Source organism: Monodon monoceros, unplaced genomic scaffold (genome assembly GCF_005190385.1).
Source record: "Monodon monoceros isolate NGI ecotype Baffin Bay Population unplaced genomic scaffold, NGI_Narwhal_1 Super_Scaffold_1, whole genome shotgun sequence".
Classification (NCBI taxonomy): Eukaryota; Metazoa; Chordata; class Mammalia; order Artiodactyla; family Monodontidae; genus Monodon; species Monodon monoceros.
Genome location: NW_021703765.1, coordinates 47699731 through 47711860, shown reverse-complemented (window position 1 = coordinate 47711860; position 12130 = coordinate 47699731). Strand labels below are relative to the sequence as shown.

General features: G+C 43.7%; 1 protein-coding gene across 15 annotated transcripts in view; it reads right to left on the bottom strand.

Moving 5' to 3' along the window:
* OSBPL1A (oxysterol binding protein like 1A) overlaps positions 1 to 12130 on the bottom strand; it is a 208648-nt gene that overhangs the window by 1486 nt on the left and 195032 nt on the right. For all 15 annotated transcript variants that reach the window (XM_029219688.1, XM_029219679.1, XM_029219714.1 and 12 more), the window contains 6 exons: positions 10405 to 10512; positions 9406 to 9495; positions 9045 to 9171; positions 5989 to 6105; positions 5302 to 5425; positions 3934 to 4024 (listed from right to left, as the gene is read on the bottom strand). In XM_029219688.1, coding sequence (XP_029075521.1) covers positions 3934 to 4024; positions 5302 to 5425; positions 5989 to 6105; positions 9045 to 9171; positions 9406 to 9495; positions 10405 to 10512 — 657 coding nt within the window. The remainder of the gene's footprint in view (positions 1 to 3933; positions 4025 to 5301; positions 5426 to 5988; positions 6106 to 9044; positions 9172 to 9405; positions 9496 to 10404; positions 10513 to 12130) is intronic.

The following is a 12130-nucleotide window of genomic DNA, read 5'->3' as shown; positions in this document are numbered from 1 at the left end:
ATTCTATCAAGCAATGGGGAATAAGGAATTAGAATACGGAAATTAACTTTTACCACTTACCTACAGTAATACGAAGGTGCCTGATTCAGAGTAAATGCCACCCCACCACCAAACTCTTAGTTTCATTTTACAAATGAGGAGCTCAATGTCAGAGAAGTTAAATAACTTGCCCAAGCTAGTCACTGATATCAAAGTTGTTAAAGACCATGATTTGTCAAATATACTGTTACACATAATCCACTGAAATTAATCTGATCCAGATCTTCCTGGGTCTTCATTTTCTCCATACTAATAGAGATTCATAGGCTGCATCTAGATTTTAACATTTTTCAAATTCTAGAAAGAGCTGCCCTAATTTTCTTGCCCTTTAAAAAACAAGTCATGGGGCTTCCCTGGTCGTGCAGTGGTTAAGAATCCGCCTGCCAATGCAGGGGACACGGGTTCGAGCCCTGGTCCAGGAAGATCCTACATGCCGCGGAGCAACTAAGCCTGTGTGCCACAACTACTGAGCCTGAACTCTAGAGCCCACGAGCCACAACTACTGAAGCCCGCACGCCCTAGAGCCCGTGCTCCGCAACGAGAAGCCACCACAGTGAGAAGCCCGCACACTGCAACGAAGAGTAGGCCCTGCTCGCCGAAACTAGAGAAAAGCCTGCACGCAGCAAAAAAGACCCAACACAGCCAAAAATAAATTCATAAAAATAAATAAATAAATAAATAACAAGTCATCCATTTTCCACATTCCCAGCTTTCTCTGGGTAATGGAAATGAAAAATTATTTGTTCAAAAGGTTCAAATTTCAATTTGTATAACATTTTCTAATGATTTAGTTTTCAGTAATATTTATGAAAACAGTTTCGTATGTCTTTGTCATTCTTTCCAAATAAATTGCCTCTAAAAATATTTAACAATTAGAGTGAGCTTAGATTTGTTTGGTTAAGTCCCAAGTGGTCCTATTAATCACTGCAGCAGCACTAAAAACCCGAAGACACAAAAAATGCTTCAGATAAGGCTAATTCCTTGAAGACTGATATAGTAAATGCCCACTAGGCCAGATTTTCTAGAATATTACATATATTATTTTGCTTTTGGGACTTTTCCCTAATTAGAAAAATTAGAAGTCTACTTTAAATGATCAAGATATGTGTGTTTCAGACTTTGGTAACCAAGCTGGAAATACTTTAAGGAACCACTGTTTGATCAAAGTCGCAGAATTTTTGTCTAATGCGAAGTATATAATTTTACTCCTTTTGGTCTCAAAAGTCCACGTAGTAAAAGCACTTTTGTAGTCAGGCTTAGTAAAATCAAGCACTTCAGAAAATCAGGCAAATCAAAATCAAGGTAACCAAAAAAATTCTAAAAATTAACCAAGCCTCAGGCCTGTGCCACAGGATTTCTTCCATACAAAGTGGACAACTGGAAAGTCAAGTGCAAAGAGACTGTGCAGAACAGTAGATTCAATAGCAAAGAATGTATTTTTGTTCACACATAAGCCAAGTGCTCTAAAGGCCATGTCTGCAAGGCCTCCCTTCGGGGAGCACTTCTTGGAGAGAGTTGCAACATAGCACGAAAGATGAGCACCTCGGATCTGAAGGTCTGATACTAGGGATTAGAGTTTCTCTCAACATCTAGTCTCTTAATTTCCAGCACTCACGTCTGGAAAACTCTGCTGCCATCAGTGCACCCCCCTCCACATACAAAAAAGTCCATGCTGCCTTTTCAAAGTCTTATTAAACATTTTAGGCAAGCAGAGGCAAAAGAAAAGGAGGGAGGGGGGTGAGGAGATGTCTTTGTTCTTTGTTACCCTTTAGTCAATGTTTCTGGGTCTACAGAGTCCATGGGTCCATATCAGTAAAATAACAGATAAAATATTAATTCTGCACGATGCTTGCATTGGGGGAAGAGATGACGTCATCAAATTTTTTTGGCCTCACCACCCACCTTCTCTTCAAATCCTGTGTCTATCGCCAGTCCCCCCACTTTCTCCCCACATAACGCCACTTATTAAGGTCTCTGGGCTCCTCTAGGAAAACAGGGCAGGATCACAAGCAGCCATTTCCATATGCAGGAACCACAGTTTAAAGCCTGAAAAATCCCAAAGCTGGAACTCTTTTCAAATGAGTGAAACTGGTGTCAACAGGAAAGCCAGCTTTTAGTGTGGAAGAATTGGGGACAGGTTACACAACAAGGTTCTGGGTTTGATTTCTGAGGGCTGGTTTCAGCTCTACCTGGCAGAACATGCTCCTTTACAAACTGCCCCATCCCCGCCCCGACAAAAACTGAACCACGCTGTTCAAAGAGCACGTTATCAGCCAGGAGTAGACCCAGTCAGTGAATGCCACCTCTCACCACTACTGGAAAAAGACTCCAAGCACATATTCATTTGGACAAAGGGTCAGTAGGGTCATTTTTAAGGTCTGTATATTCATATAAGAACTACTGGTGCTAAGAGACAGCAGTGGAAGCAAGCATGTGTAAGGCTCCAAAGTGGAGCTCACAAACGTAGCTTCTAGTTTTTATTTTCAGGCTAACACAGAGCTGTCTAAAGCTCCTTACTTTCTGCACGTAGGACTTTACCTGACAGTAATACTTTTCTCTTACTTTGCACACTTGAAAATGTGGCCAGAAAAATAAAGGAGTTAATAATCAGAAATAGGGAATCCCCTGGTGGTCCAGTGGTTAGGACTTGGTGCTCTCACTGCCGTGGGCCCGGGATTCAATTCCCTGGTTGGGGAACTAAAATCCCGCAAGCTGTGCACTGTGGCCAACAAAACAAAACAAATTAGAAATACAGTACAGAGTGAGTTTTCCACAGAAGAGACTAGAAACAATGATTAAAATCTATCAAATCTTTTCAGAAGGGATTGCAGGAAAGCAACGTGCTTTTGGTTTTTGTGGTTCTTTCTAATCATGGTCTGCGTCCTTGAGCGAGTCTCTTAAATGAAATACACCAGCATTTGGTTTCTTCACATACAACGAGGGGACTTCCAGACTAATGGCTTTCCAGTGGTTTCCCAGATCCTGCGTGTGGGTGGGAGAAGGCGAGCCCTACCGCTCAGCTCCCACCCGAGCAGCCTGGTGGCCATGTGTTCTATATTTGTAGATTCTTTACGTGTTCGTTGGCAAAAAAGATTTTGATGCTAACAAAAAAGTCCAAAAACCACTGGACTAGATGCCATCTAAGGTCATTTCTAGTTCTAATAACTGTGTAAGACGCAAAAGGGCTACCAAAAAATATCTACTAAACTGCTTGTGAAATTATGCCCATATTGGCTCTGAAATTTATTTAATAACTTTGAATAAGGGGACAACAGCTTCTACTACATAATATAAATGTAGAAAATGTTTTTATTCTATTCCTATTTACAAGAGATTCTATTACTCAATACAAGTGACTAAGTAACTCCTGATTCTTAAAAAGAATACTTTCAAAACTCGCAAATTTTATTGCCCAGTTTCTGTTGCTGAATGGAATCCAAGATGTCACTTTAACAAATCGTATTTCCACGACATGTCAAGTCCCTTGTGTTTGGAAGAGTAAAGGCATTGTCTAAATATCCGTGATACATGATATATGTAATAAGCTAATGGCCCTGTAATTTACTCATATATAAGCAAATGGCTCTGAACCTATTTCATGCCAAAATCTGTAACTCTGCCTTCCCTCTTAAAAATAGAAGGGACAGTGTTCTGCTGGAGAAGAAGGAAAGGTAGTTTGTGTAACTGACACTTACCTGTGGTAATTGTGTAGGAACGTTTTAACCTTACCTTCCAAACAGTCCTTTTTCTTTGCACACATGCGGCCCTTTCAGCTTGAACTTAGCCAGTGGAAAATACTTGACAACTCGCAGGGCGCAGTGAGCCAGGCTCTGCAGTCCCCCGTCTGCCAGCCCCCCCAACCCTGCCCCCCCCACCCCAAGCTCCTCATCGCACCTCGTCTTCCAGTGCTCCTCCAACTTGGACCTGTTCTTGCGGGCCGCTCTTTGTTTCTCCTCAAGTCGCTTTTTTTCTTCACTAGCTTGATCTAGAATCAGCACAGCAGTGAAAACCGTTACTCTACACGTAGAGACTGCCCGGTACAGCACTCAGCACCATCACTTTATGGAGTCAGGTATCAGCACATCTCCATCTTATCAGAACACGAACACCACGAAATTTATCCTGTCAAAATTTTAACATATCCCCAGGTTCGCACGCAAGACCCGGTCCTCTCCTATAGCTTTTGCCCTTAACAACCTCTGCATTTACCCAAGGTGCCGGCTTACTCTTAAGGCCAAAAAAAAAATCATGTTAAAATGCTTCAGTGAAAAATTGGGTGGAAAAACTGAATACACGTGAAAACTTTCTAAATTCTTAGCGAGACCTCACAGAGCTCCTCCAGATTCCATTCGTAAGAAATTCAAACCGTTTTCCAAAGTGCTGTCGCACTGTTTCACTGATAATTCACGGGGAGGGTCAGTGTTTAGTTAGAGCAGGGTTTCTCAGCCTCGACCCTGCTGACACGCTGCACCCCATGATTCTTTGTAGGGAGCTGTCCTGGGCACGACAGGATGTTAGCAGCACCCAAGGCCCCATCCACTAGATGCCAGCAGCAGTTCCCCAGATGTTTCAGCCAAAGTCTCTAGACTTGGCCACACGTCCCCTGGAGGAAAAAATGCCCCCATTCTGAGAACCACTGAATAAGAAGAAATGTAACAGCACAAAATAAAATGTCAGAATTAACCAAGGCCAAGCACTTCTTTGAGGCTCACAAGGTGCTATTTAAATTCTGAAATATGTAGTGAAATAACTAGTCAGAATGTAGTTAAAAGTTGATAAATGTGATATTATTGTCCCCAATTCTCCTCTGATATGTAAAATATGCCTCTGGCCGTATGTATTACATTAAATTAGGGAGTATCACTGAGACAATGAAATATGAGCTGCTGAGGTCCACCTCAGATTCCCAAATTTCAAACCAAAGTTTCTGAATTTAAATTGAATTTTAATTAAAAAAAAAAATCTCTAGAGACTTCCCTGGTGGCGCAGTGGTTAAGCCTTCACCCTCTCAATGCAGGGGGCAGGGGTTCCACCCCTGGTCGGGGAACTACATCCCACCTGCCGCAACTAAGGAGCCCACGTGCCGCAACTAAGACCCGGAGCAACCAAATAAATAAATAAATACTTTAAAAGAAAGTCTCTAAGAGAGACTAAAGATGGTTGTGCTAACATAGTAAAGTGCTGACAGTGACCAGGAGTAAAACCAACCACCCTCCTCAAAGAAATCAATCTTCACTGGTGCCGCCATCAGGTGCTGGTTACCTATTTCCCCATTTTCCATGGCTCTGATGTCAGGACGTAGCCTGCAGTCTGTCTTAGGAATCACACTCTCCATTTCCTTGTCTACTTCATTCAAAACCATTGCAAAGCTAGTAAAATTATACATCTGAAAAGAAGAAAATGTTCAAATTAACATATACCGGGGCATAACGCAGAATGAAACCCTGAAGGCAGAAACAGTTGACAGTGACCCCGTTCTGTGCTGACGACGGCCTTTCTCAGACCACACATCTCAGTGTTTTCACCCAAGTCTGCGCCACCTGTGGGAATCTGTCTCAAAGAAAGCCCCCCAGCAGGCCTCCCAGCATGAAGAGCTTCCACCACCATCACCTCGAAGGAGAGATACAAGCAAACCCAACATTCTCTGTTCTTCACTTAAATCCTTACTTGCTAGATCTGGCTGCACCACCTTGCATTTAACGACAGTCAGTCTTGCCCCTCAGTAATTGTTAAGGAAGCCCCCCAAAGCCTCACGCCAAGGCGTCCTGGCCAGCCAGACACCAGGAGGCCTGGACGGCACGAATGCCCCGTCCCGGGTTAGAAGCCACAGAGGGACGACTTAGGAGCTTTTGATGACCACCCGCCTCCTCCTGGTCCCGCCTGGGCCAGGGAAAAAGCACCGTCAGAGCCCAGTAAACAGGAGGCCGCACTCAGCACGCCCAGCCTCACCTGGGTCGAATTGGGAGGCCGTGGGGCTATCCGCCACAGGAGAACGCTCCCAGGGATGACAAACACACTCTCGGAATCTGGCATTGGCATTTCATCTGACTCCTCAGAAGCGCTCATCTAGAAGAACCAACAGATGAACAAAACAAATGTTTTCGAAAGAATATACTTGCAAATTGTAAAATAAACACCGCTGACTGCACAGCATTAGGATGTAACTGTCGAGGGCCGGGGCACCATGACCTTCTCCTTCTCACATCCTCACCTTTCAACACAGGCCAGGGAGCCAATAAATGCAGGCCGAGTGAGTAAGTGCCGTGAGCCTCGTGAGCCTTGTGTGTTGTCTCATTTAGGGTTCTGTGCATTCCAGCCATTATCATCACCATCATCATGCCTTTACTATCATGTTGTAATATTTTTAAAGTTTTTTTTTAAAGCCAAAAATAACTCATTTAAGTATTGACTGGAACATTATGAGAGCAAGAAAAGATTAAATTCTTGGAGTATTTAACTAAATTTATCAACAACACAAACCAGTAGGGATCCTGAAAGCATTCTATAAAAAGAGAATTTAAAACGATGTAAGGCTAGGGGCTTCCCTGGTGGCTCAGTGGTTAAGAATCCACCTGCCAATGCAGGGGACACGGGTTCAGGCCCTGGTCCGGGAAGATCCCACATACCGCGGAGCAACTAAGCCTGTGCACCACAGCTACTGAGCCTGCGCTCTAAAGCCTGCGAGCCACAACTACTGAGTCTGAGTGCCACAACTACTGAAGCTGATACTACACAACAAGAGAAGCCACCACAATGAGGAGCCCACACACAACAACGAAGACCCAACACAGCCAAAAATAAAAAAATGAATTTATAATCAATCAATCAATCAAAAAGATGTAAGGCTAAAAAAGAAACTAACATTTCCTCTGGTTGCACGCCCCCCCGCAACCTGGCAGAGCTGCTAGCAGCTCTCTGTATATTTAGTCCTTATGTAATAAACTCATAAAGTTTTTTAAATAATTTTTTTAAAAAAATATTTATTTTTAATTTATTTATTTTTGGCTGTGTTGGGTCTTCATTGCTGCACGCGGGCTTTCTCTAGTTGCGGCGAGCAGGGGCTACTCTTTGTTGCGGTGCGCGGGCTTCTCATTGTGGTGGCTTCTCTTGTTGCAGAGCACGGGCTCTAGATGTGCAGGCTTCAGTAGTTGTGGCTCGTGGGCTCAGTAGTTGCGGCTCGCGGGCTCTAGAGCACAGGCTCAGTAGTTGTGGTGCACGGGCTTAGTTGTTCTGCGGCATGTGGGATCTTCCCGGACCAGGGTTCGAACCCGTGTCCCCTGCATTGGCAGGCGGATTCTTAACCACTGTGCCACCAGGGAAGCCCACCCATGAAGTTTTATATATAGAGAATTTAAGCCTTTGGAAAGACAAGTCATATTCCCAATGTCACAGTTACCAAATCTAGAACTACTGGCTGAGATATGCAACTTTAAAAACAGCAGCAGGGAAGGGACAACACTGGTGACAAGCTCCCCCAAGGCATTTAAATACGCTCGGGAACATCAGAAATCCACGGTGGCTGATGCACACGGGAGGCAAGAGTAGACACAGGGTGAGCATGAGGCTGACTTCTCTCTCCAAGGGGCAAGGCCGTTTTTCTACAAAGATTGACCAGGGATTTTCGGGACATGAGGGGGATTTTCTGGAATTTCGCCAAGGCCCTCCTCTGCCACCCCCCACCTCTGTAAAAGGAGGACGAGGCCATGTCTTCACCAAGCTGCCTTGTGTTGGCTGAGCCACTGCCCAGGAGTTCGGGTTGAGGCCTGGGATCCTGGAGCATTCCTTCTCCAGCCCTGTCAGTCTTGGGGTCACTGCAGAGAAGCGTCAGTGCAACCCCCGGAAGGAAGGAGAAGCAGCGGAGACCCAGGCGGAGGAGAAAAGTGGACTGTGCCCAGAGATGGAGGCAGAGGGAGGGGAGAAGGGCCCAGCCAGGGAAGTGCCACTGCCATCAACTGCACCAGCTGCTCTGTCCCCGGGACCCCAGTAACCGGTTTACAAAGAAAGCCACTCAGACATACACCTTCTGTTTTTGAGGAAGGTTAGGGGCTTCCTAAACTCTTGCATGTGTAAGAGTCACCTGAAGGGCCCCAGAGAGCTCGACACGGCGGGGCGAGGGGAACTGGAAGCTCTGAGACGGTGCTTCGGTGGCCGGTGTGATGCTCAGAGCAGACGGGGGTCCTGAGCTGTCCTCACCAGGAACCCCTGACCTCCGTCAACTCATCTGACATGTGGGTGCTATTGCTGTACCCATTTTATAAATGAAGGTGCTGAGGCGGAGAGGGTGGGAATCTGCCCGAGACTGAACCACTCAGAAGTGGGAGAAGCGGGATTCTAAGCAGAGCTCGTGCTCTGAATCGTGATGTCCGTTACTGGAAAGTCATCAGTCCTCCGACGCTTCCTGTCCAAATAGGTGCAAGCTCTCTTTAGCTCAGTCTGCTGAGCGGTCCAGCCTCCCGGGGCCCTGCGACGAAAACCTGTGGCCTCACACGGGGAGAGTCTAACGTTAAACTGTCCCGTTAGGAGAACGCTTAGTAAGAGGAGGACAGCCGTCCAGGAATGAATCCCTTAACTGCGATGCTCTCAGCTTCAGGGATCTCGGATACAAAAGGGCAACACAACTGCTGCAAGCATGAAAACGTACGTGATCATTCTGGGTGAAATTTCAAATATTCAAATGATCTCAACTGCTAATGCACATAAACAGAAAGGAGGACAAGGACACTGGTCTCACTAAGATGAACTCCAACTTTACAAAGCAACGTTGAGCTCTACGCCGCGTGTATAACTGCATGGCACACACCCATACTCCACGGGAGATCATGTCAAACATTCGCTACCAAGGCAGATAACTGGTTCATTAAGAAGGTTCAAGGAGAAAAATTACATGCATTAGCACCAAGTATAAGAGGTCACACTGTGACCCGCTAACAGGCCACTTCCCAAAGGATTAGTACAAATTTAAAGAGTCCCGTGATTCCTTCGATGCCACCTTCCGGGGTGTTCACCTGTTTGCTGTTCTTCTTCTCTTCAGTATTTTTCTTATCATTTTTTTTGTAAGCATCAAATGTGGCAGGGTCAACACTGTATAAACATTCTGTCCACTTCCCATAGAGGGCGCAGAGCTTCTTTTTGCTGTCAAGAGAGACCGATGTTTAGCCAGCAATTAAACCAGCGTTTTGCTGTAACTGAATATTACTATAAAGATGCTTACAAATCAGAGTCTTTACAGAAATAAATATTTCCTTGCAGAAGAAAGAGTTTTTCAATTTACTGAAATGCTTGTTTCCTAGGTAATGGCAGATTTTAATAACATTTTATTTAGTGAACGACACCTATACCACTCAGCATTTAAAATGGAAACTTTACCTTTTATCTTGAATGTAGCCTTCAACTTTGTGTAACTCCTTACCAAAAAGGCCGCATGGCTTAAAATTCAACACACATTTGTCCGCAGTCCTGTAAAGGAGATAGTGAGCTCAGGTTACCGTTCAACACAGAAGCCACAGGAGAGAACAGTGACTGTGAGAACCGTTCTCGTAGCAGGTGCTGCTTACTGACTTCCTAACGCGCATGCCAGGCTCCACACAGAAAGTATCATAGTTAACCCATCATCAGTGCTGGACCCGCCGCGGAGAAAATGTAAAGCAAGGTTCATAAAAAATAAGGGACTTGTTGCTGTGGAATGAATGTTTGCCCACCAAATTCATGTAGTGAAGCCCTAGTCACCCACGTGAGGGTATTTAGGGGTCATTAGGTCATAAGGGTGGAACCCTCATGAATGGGATCAGTGTTCTTCTAAGAAGAGATACGGGGAGACGATCCTTCCCTCTGCATTCAACGATTTGAGAAAACGGCCAACTTCAAGCCAGGAAGAGGGCCTTCACCTAGCATTAAATCTGCCAGCACCCTGACCCGGGACTTCCCAGCCTCCAGAACCATGAGAAATAAACGTCTGCTGTTGAAGCCACTCGGCCCATGGTGCTCCGTTACAACAGCCCGAGCCAACTAGGACACTGGCCTAAGGTCACAGAGTAGGATTTGAACCCAACTTTTCTCAACTTCCGTGTTTCTCCTGACACCCATCCCCACGTGAACAATGCAAGCTAATCAGGATCAGCAAAATGAGCTGAAGGAGGCGGGAATGAACATTCCCCAAGGCTGCAGAAGCTCTGAGTTCACCAGTCTCCCCTAATCAGAAACTTTAACATAAAATCTGTTCATTAAATAGATGGGCTTTATTTACTCCAGAGCTATACTGCCTGGTTCTTAAATTATCATCAGGCTGTACTAGAACTTTCTAAAAAAGACTACTGGCACCCTCTGATGACAACTGAAGGGATAGGGGAGGAGGATGAAGCATCTCACTTGTGGTTTGTGATCTCCACGTTGCCGTACTGCTCAATCCAGAGTTTCCCCACAATGATGTTATGTACACAGCAGGTAGGATTTGTCCACGTATATGCTTCATTGTGTCTAGAGAGCAAAAAGAAAACCAAAGCCCAGAAAAATAAGTGAGAAGTGTTACTCTGTTTAAAAAGTGCATTTGCCTCAAACGCTATTACTCAGGATAACACATCAGACTGCTGGAGATGACTAAACTCTAAGACCCTAAAAACTCTGCTGGTGTTAATCACAGTAAAATAGGTATCGTCTGACTCCTCTTACTGTTTCTTAAAAGGATACAAAAGCTTAAGAAAAAAATTCTATCTTTCTACCAAACTCCAAATTAAACTATGTACATAATCATCTTAAGCATTCAAAAGTTTGGCGAAAACATAATAAACAAAATTAAATTAGAAGTAGGAAACAGTCTGTTTAGTACTTTCTAGTTCACCAAAGGGAAAAACTTGTGTATGTGAATAAGCTCCAATTTTATACATCCTTTGCTTTTGAAAACATTCGTTTTACATCTTCGTACATTTATGTCTAAATTTATTTTTAATTTACAAACAGTAAAATTCACTTTTCTTGGTGTATCTAGTCCTGTGAGTTTTAGTGCATGTGTAGATCTTTGTAACTACTACTATAATCACAATATAGAACGATTCCATCACACCATCCACAAATTCGCTCACGCTGCCCCGCTATGGTCAAACCCTCCCCCGACCCTAGTCGCTAAACAACTCATTTGTTCTCCATTGCAATAGTTCTGCCTTCTCCAGAATGTTATATAGGTGGGATGATACACCATGTAACCTTTCAAAATTAGTTTCTTCATTTGTATAATCCATTTTAAATTCTACTTATCAATAATTTGCTCTCTCTTATTTCTGAGTAGTATCCTGCTGTATGGATGTATCACAGTTCAACCATTTACTTACTGAAGGATGTTGGGTTGCTTGGTGATTATGAGTGATAGTACTATAAACATCTGGGCACAGGTCTTTGTGAAAACGTTCAGTCTTTATTTCTCCAGAGTAAACACCTAGGAGTGGACTGCGGAGTCATCTGGTTAACGTAGGGTTAACTCTGTAACCCTATGTTATCTGGTTAACATAGTTAACGGTTAACTCTGTTCTCCAGAGTGGCTCTGCCATTTTAGATTCCCCCCAGCAATATATGAGATTTCTGGTTGCTCTACATCCTTGCCAACACTTGGTACTGTCAGTTCTAAAAATTATTTTGATTTTGGACATTCTAATAGGTGTGTAGTGGTATCTCACTATGATTATGTATTTCTTTAATGACTAATGCTGTTGAGCATGTTTTTGTGTGCTCGTTTGTCATCCATATATCTCTTTGGTGAAGTGTCTGTTCACATCTTTTGCCCAATTTCTTATTGGGTTGTTTGTTTTCTTATTGTTTTGAGAATTCTTTACACATTCTAGATACAAGTCCTTTGTTGATAAATGATTTGCAAATAATGTTTATGTATCTATGGCTTCTCTCCATTCTGTGAAGAGTGTTTTTCACTGAGCAAGTTTTTCATTTTGATAAAATCTAATTTATCAATTTTGTCTTTTCTAGACTGTGCCTTGGTATTATATCCACAAGATGTCATTGCCTAATCCAAGGTCATAAAGATTTTCTCCTGTTTTCTTCCAAAAGCTTATAATTGTATATTAGATTTTAGCTTATGGTATATTTTGAG